We start from the raw sequence: 7,500 nt of genomic DNA, 5'->3' as shown, positions 1-7,500 counted from the left end.
GATTTCAGACCAAAATTGCACGACACGAAGTTCAATTACCACTTTATTGTATTAAAGCCATTTAGAAATCATACAATCATTATTTATAGCTAAAATACAGGATTATACTGTAGTCAGTACCAACATTTTAGTGATCCAGTTGGGAACAAAAGTTGCAAAATTCGCCACACAGTGGTTTTCTTTGTCTTTCATTTCCCTGCAATTTGATTGGTTACCTTAAACAAGCCTTGAAATCTGACTGGCTGTTTTGCTTTAGTGTTCCTTTCTCATTGGCTGGGAGAATGGTGCGATTTAGAGCTAAAAAATAGTGCGATTTGGGAATAAATCGCACTGCTGGGAGCCAATCAGATTGCAAGGATCAGCAGTGATTTGTAAATGGATTTAAGAAAGAAACAAATTGTTTAGAAGCATTTGAAAGTAACTTCATGATTACTTTGTTTTTGCTTCCCGACGTTTGGTAATTCACTCGAAATTCGCGCGCCACCCTCCTAGCCAGTCGGAGGCAGTTGTGTGATTTGGTCGCACGTGCTTTTCAGCCCTTAACACCTGCTGCATATATTTTCTTTACGTTCTGATTGGTTCGTTTGATTTTATAAGTCTGGTGTAATTGGCCAATTTTTCTTTCACGGCACGCATTTCAAAATAACTTTATGCTAGAATTCGTTTTCATCTCTGCAGATGTTTGGCCGTATCGCCCTTGACCCCGACACGGAAATAAACCGAAACAACAACTTCCAGACTTTTCCTCATTCTCTGATGGTACTCTTCAGGTAAAGGAAATCTCAACTATTTGTTTATAACACACTTTACTGTTGGTAGTTGTGATCCTGTGCTATCCGACGTCACCTTAAATGTTTGGAGTTAACGGGCTAGAAAACCATTTAAAAGAGTTTGTAGCGACTTTTTTGTCAACAAACTTTAGCGCCAAAACTAGGCTGCCGGCGAGTGGCGATTCGAACGTCAACTGTTGTGCTTTTTCTAGCTATTTTAAGACGAATTCAGTCTGGTATTTTCGAATCAAGTGCAAGAAGACGTCAGAACTGTATTGATAATGTATTTATTTGTGTTAACTTTGCGAAAAAAGAATTAGGTGGCGTCCTTTCGGCAGGGTGGATCGACGACAACGTCGTTTACGCACAGAAATGGACTGTTTCCGGTGAAAAGGGCAAATGATTGACAGGATAGCACAGTTTTGACTGCCGCGCGCACTGCGGGCGCGGGTTCCTTATGCACGGTACAACTGTAAGCTCCTAGCTCTCGTTTGCTGTGCGTCCTGGCCACCAGTGAGAGTGATGAATGATAAAACTTTAAGAAACGGTCCAGATAAGAACGATAGCAACAACGGCAACGAACATGTTGCAATTCAATTGGTATGCAAAAAGGTGATAACTTTTCTATTGTCTGTACTTACTTCTGATTGGCTTAAACAGAAAAAGTTAACAAAACTTCATAAAGCAGTATTATATTCATCCTTACTTTCCAACCATCTTCCATCTTTCATCTGGTCTCAGTTTAAATGAATTCCACAGAAATCGTATGTGGGGAACATGTAAAATTGTAAACGTTTCTTGGCTTTTGTTTTCAACTCTTGTGATTGGTCAAAATCTTTTAACACAAAAAAAAACACCCTTTCAAAGTGGGCTGTAAATGAATTTTATTGCGTTAACTTCCTTCCTGTAGGTTTATGCATTCTCTGTGTAAAAATGATAACATTCCTATGTGGGGAAAGCCCCGTTGCCGCATAACAAAGGAAATTGCTATCCACCTTACACGGATCATTACTTAAAAACGTATCTTTTATTTACTCAATTTTGCCTTGCCAGACTTACAGAATTCTTTATCACTTCTCTTCTCGTTCTAATCTTAAGAGATTTATGGACCAAAGACAGCAGTTTCTCCTCAGCTATTTGAAGACCCTGAGTGATTGTCCGGCCTTAGTTTTATCCCCCCCCCCCCTTCGGAGCTGTCCTTCGAGATTATAAACTATTCTTGAATTGGTGTCTCGTTCATTCCCAATTTCGCCCCGTTACCACCCCACATCCCCCAGGCGATTGTACAGGAATCGAACTTTTCTTGTAGTCTATCCAACTAAGAGTGAATTAAATAAGAGTGTTGTTATGTCATGGTTGGGCTCCCAAGCACCGTCACAAATGAGTCTATTTTTAGAATACCTATTCCCGCGAAAATCAGTTGTCATGTCCCTGAAAAAAAAAAAACATGGCAGAAGCAGTCTCGCATGACATGGCTTCTTTTCATTGGTTAAAATTGGCGGCCCTTTGTTTGCTTCTCGCGCAAAATGTATCTAAAAGTAAATCTATTTGTGACTCTGCTGGGTTAAGGCCGTAAAGTGATTGATAAACACTCTTATTTAATTCACTCTTTGTCGAACAAGTTGCTTTTCTGCTCTGGGAAAATGTTTACCATAGATAAGAATCACCTTCTGACACAGTTTCTTGTCTTTTTTCTTAGATCGGCCACGGGAGAAAACTGGCAGCAAATCATGCTTTCGTGCACGAATCGAGATGACGTGAAGTGCGACCCGAGGGCAGACCCGCAAGAACCCATGGGTCTGTGCGGGTCGGATTTCGCATACTTCTATTTCGTGTCGTTTTACTCGATCTGCTCCTTCTTGGTAAGAATCTTTTGGGTTTTGAATGAATACTTCACTGGAGATAGAAGCTTATAATTAGGGTGTTTGGATGTCATAATCATGGCTACCAGCGCACCAGTATACGAGGCTGTTTTTAGTCTTGTTTAAGTTCTTGACGCCTCAAATAAGGATTTATGGAGTAAATATAATCGTTTTCCACGCTTTTTTTGTCGACGTCTGCAAAACAAGGCCATTTGATTGGAGAAATCTTTCCACCTTTTTTTACTTGGCACGACAGGTCGTTGCGAAAAAAAAGCCATTTGAATGCACAAATGTTTCCCCCGTATTTTTCTTGGCATCAGATATCGAACAAGAAGTGATTTTGAAAAGCATTTAACTATAAAAAATTGCGATAAAACATTTCTTAAAAGCATTTTAAGATTTAAAAAATTGCTAAAAAAGCGACGACGTTTCAACTATAGCAAAACGTCATTATCAAGTCAAAATATGTTAGTGAGTTTCGGTCTATAAATACTAAAAAAAGCAATAGCGGATTAAAAGCTGTAACGTGAGAAAAAAGTGAATAATAATTTAAAATATTAAACAAAGTTTCGCACGTATGGAGTCCGTCTGCGTATTTAAATTGGGCTTAAGATTCTTGATGAAGAGCATTTCAAATACTAGACAATCAAATTTGCCCTGGCACTTTCTTAAAACTGTGATTTGGTTTTCTTTCAAAAGGTTGTTGTTACCGTGAGCTTCTAAGAAATGCTCTTTCACTGTTCTGTTAGTGTTTAAACCCAGTGCCTGTATGCTTCTGGTTATTTGTTCCTGACAATGTATTTGTTCTTATTTTTAGATCATTAACTTGTTCGTTGCGGTTATTATGGACAACTTCGACTATCTGACCCGTGATTGGTCAATTCTTGGGCCTCATCACCTGGACGAGTACGTGAGGGTCTGGTCCGAGTATGATCCTGAGGCTCTCGGCTGCATTAAACATGTAGATATTGTCACTTTATTGAAGAGAATCGCACCACCGCTTGGATTTGGAAAATTCTGCCCGCATAGAGAAGCGTGTAAGGTAAACATCAATGATGTCGTGAGGGGTTTGCGGGGATGGCGGAATTATACCACTGATTATTCACGGAAGCGGGAATCGTTGCTCGAATTATGCTCTCAGTGTCGGAGTAGGTCTTCCTCTTTTATTACTTCCATTCACGGAAGCATGTTAAGGAAAAATAATTAATGCGGAGAAAGAGAGGGACTGTATTATTACCCCAGGGCTATAAAAAACGTTTCCATCGGTAATAAACAGTTTTTCGGGGGAGGAGGGCGAAGCACAATGAGCCGCTTTCGATAATTCCGCTTGAAATGGTGGTTTAGAGAGCGAAGACAAAGGAAAGTGGATGATATGTTGATATCGTTCACATTCATTGCAACCCGTTTCTGTTGTTTTTATCCTCTCTGCCCGACTAACAAGCCGAATATTGATATTTCGAAAATGGCCTATTGTGAAGGCTCGAATATGGACGGAGGACCTGAACTATCCTTCAAGCTTTTTATCCTTCTGCCCTTGGACAGATTTCATTCACCTTTCTGTTTACGATAATTCAATTAGTGTCAACAGAGTTCATAACTTTATTACAGAGACTTGTCACCATGAATATGCCCCTTACTGAAGATGGAATGGTGGATTTCAACGCAACTTTGTTTGGACTGGTTCGATCATCTCTTAACATAAAAAGGCCAGAGGGTGAGTTCAGCTTGTTTGTTTGTTTTTTTGTTTGTTATTTATTTGTTTGAGCAGATTGAAGTTTTGGCTGCTATTCAGCTGATGTGGACCTGCTATACCCACCCACCCATATACTCGCAAAGGACAGCCAAAACAACGGGAACTTAATCCCCTACTCTCCTCAAATAGTGTGGGCGCTCTTTAACGTCCCACAAGGAACTTGTGAACACGGAGGATATTTGTGAGACGAGGCCTAGAAAACTTGAAATTGTAACCGTTTGCAGATGAAGTTTCTTTTCAGTTATTTTAATATCCCGAGTTTTGAGCCGGCCAGGGTTCGAACCCGCGAACTCCGGCGTGGCAGCCCGATGCCGAACCAATTGAGCCACCGATCTCTGTCGTTCAGTGGCGCAGGGTGATCTCATCTGCTCTTTTTGTAGGGAAAGGCTCCATCGACAAAGCGAACGGAGAAGTGCGAAACATCATTCTTCGCATCTGGCCAAAAACATCTCTACAAGTCTTGGATAAAGTTGTCCAGCCTCCAGGAGTGCGTAAGTATGATTTTGATCACGGACAAATGGGCGGAAGGATACGGTGTACAGTGTCATTGGGTCTGTGGTGGCGACAGCACTCTCTCTAAAGCAATTTGCGATTGCGTGTCCAAAGAGGCTTTGCGATTGGTTTGGTTTTGCATTGCATCGCTTGGTGATTGGCTTAAAACAATCACGCCATATTTTAAGCCAATCAAAAGGAAGAGCGAAGCAACAGTGGATTTCTCGTATGCGTTTTCCCGCGCTTCGCGCCCGCTCCCTGTAGTTGCGTTGCGATGTGTTTCGTTGTGATGTCATTTGACTGTCTTCTCTCTTCCTCTGCGATGATTTGCCGAAGGCGCACTCGATACGTTAACTAACCCGCATGTTTGTCCAACATAGATGATGACGTCACAGTTGGCAAATTTTATGCAACGTACTTGATTCAGGAATACTTCCGTCGCTTCAAGGCGAGGCAAAAGGCTCAAGATCAGGCCGAGATCCCCGAAGATAGCACCATGGCTTTACAGGTACGCCAACGCCATACGTTACTATTGCTTCAATTCTGAACGCTTGTTGCCTCGACTTCAAGATAGCAGGACCGAGTGTCATATTACTGTTGACTATCTCACTTATCCCAGCGTATTGGTTGTTTTATGTTACTTCTGTTTCCAGGCTGGCCTTCGAACTTTACATGGACTTGGTCCGCAGCTGCGCCGTGCTATTTCTGGTCAGCTGGGAGAAGATGACGATGAATTGTTCTTGAAGGAAGATGCATCTCAGAAAGCACAGGTAACTGAGTTGATATGGTAAACTAACCACCGTAAAGAAATCTGACAGCTGACTTCTCGAGCGGTAGCCCTTCGTCAGAGCGAATTAAGAACTATGGGTTGTCAACGTTTCAATAGTGAAAGATGGAGCTACGCTATTGGTGGGGATATAGCAACGTAGATAACTAGAATAAATTAGTTGAAAGAAAAGCATTTGTTAATTCTTGGTTTTCACATGACGTCACGGCCACCATGTTGGAGTCCCCAAACAAAGAAACGGCGGCCATGTTGGAGTCCCGACCCAATCCTTCGGGAGTTGAACTATATTGTTAAGCAAACTTTTTTTTTTTTGTTTTCGTTGATCACGTGAGTGAAATTCAAGATATGGGCCATTTCCTAGTTTATGCCTGCCTCCTCTTCAAACCGAGTCTAAGTGCGAAGGTTTTGGTGATGGTTATTAGTTCTACTTTCCATATGAAACTTCGCACTTAGACTCGCTTTGAAGAAGAGGCAGACATGAACTCGGAATTGGCCTATTCCGTGGGGAGTGGGCTAATGTATTTCAGCGGCTCCTGGCGTTGGTTCAGAAAACAATTGATGCAAAAGGAAAAATGAAGGCCAACCAACCCTAAACAAATTAGCGTGACCTATTTGATGGAATTAGAGGTTGTAAACACCTGCGAGATATTTGTCTCGTCACGCACCGAATGAACATCGACGCAGGAATGTGTGGCGTGACAAATGCAGTAATTCCATTTTGTTCTTTCTGTAGCACAAAGGTTTCTGGGAGAGTCTTATCAACGCAGTTTCTCCATCGCCGCGTCACAGGTAAGAGAATCGCACCATTCTTTTTTTACTTCGTCATCTTCCCTTAATTACAGCTGGTGGCTCCTAATTTTTCGATGTTCTGTTTACTGTTCGATTGCGTTACTGTTGATCAGTCATAGCAGTGCGTGACCGTTTGGCACGAATCTCGGATGCGTGACCACTATTCTTTGTACAGTACATTTCAATCCACAATTGCTTACCCTTACCATTTGTTGTTGATCAGCATTATAAGCTAACTTTAGTCGTTGCCTTTTTTTTGCAGTTTTCGACGACCAAATTCTTTCCGCCTCTCTGCTTTCCTAGGAAAAAGTGAAAGCGCCCTGGAGAAGAAGAGAAAGAGCTCTTCCATGTCAAATCTCACTGAAAAAAAGGTAGGCCGTACGAAATGTGGTTATTTATGAGCAAAGTTAACTGCTGGTCAGCGGCTGTTGACATTTCTTTGATGTTTATTTCAGAAAACTGGCGTGTTTAAGGACGAAAGATTATTGGCTCCAAGCACATCTGCAGACGAAAATGCAAACGAGAGTGAAACCGAAAAGACTCGATTTGACCTTCCTCTAAAAGACCCCGACAAAAGGGGCTTTTACCCCGACATTAAAGAACATACCGGCATAAAGGCAGCCTCGAGCTTGCCTTTAACTGGGGATAGCAGAAAAATAGTTGGTCCGATAACTTATTTGAGACAGAGGAGCCGAAGTGAAACTTTAGGGATGCAAACCCGGTCCTCGTCGGGAGATGTGGTTAATACACAGTCACTTGACGAAGGTAGGACGGAAAGTGTTCGGAGCCTCTTAGAAGACGCCCTGCTTGACGAGGGAATATCGATTACGTTAGACGACCCTCTTCTTCGAATCGCCGAGCAGGAAATTGCTGAGGCTTTCGACGTGTCCGAGGGTGATCTTCACGCAGCTGCCGAAACGATGTTAGCTAACGAAGATGGCCGTCATTCGGGTGACGTCGACGGTGCCCGACACTCGCCGAATAATCCTCTTCGGTTATCGGGTGCACCCGATAGTGAATTGGTGATTACAGATCTGTAAAGAGTCC

At 42.2% G+C, this 7,500-nt stretch overlaps 1 protein-coding gene across 1 annotated transcript in view; it reads left to right on the top strand.

The window, feature by feature from the left end:
• Positions 1 to 7,500, top strand: part of LOC138056498 (voltage-dependent L-type calcium channel subunit alpha-1D-like) — a 59,173-nt gene that overhangs the window by 49,812 nt on the left and 1,861 nt on the right. Inside the window, 10 exon segments of the mRNA XM_068902315.1 lie at positions 679 to 770; positions 2,470 to 2,632; positions 3,450 to 3,674; positions 4,241 to 4,346; positions 4,766 to 4,876; positions 5,258 to 5,385; positions 5,531 to 5,647; positions 6,398 to 6,453; positions 6,716 to 6,824; positions 6,909 to 7,500. The exon segment at positions 6,909 to 7,500 is cut by the window's right edge and continues 1,861 nt beyond it. Of these exon segments, the coding sequence (XP_068758416.1) occupies positions 679 to 770; positions 2,470 to 2,632; positions 3,450 to 3,674; positions 4,241 to 4,346; positions 4,766 to 4,876; positions 5,258 to 5,385; positions 5,531 to 5,647; positions 6,398 to 6,453; positions 6,716 to 6,824; positions 6,909 to 7,493 (1,692 nt within the window). The 3' untranslated portion in view covers positions 7,494 to 7,500.

This window comes from Montipora capricornis, chromosome 7 (assembly GCF_036669925.1).
Source record: "Montipora capricornis isolate CH-2021 chromosome 7, ASM3666992v2, whole genome shotgun sequence".
In the NCBI taxonomy this organism is placed as follows: Eukaryota; Metazoa; Cnidaria; class Anthozoa; order Scleractinia; family Acroporidae; genus Montipora; species Montipora capricornis.
The sequence above is the reverse complement of the archived record's forward strand: the minus strand, read 5'-3'. Positions and strand labels throughout refer to the sequence as shown.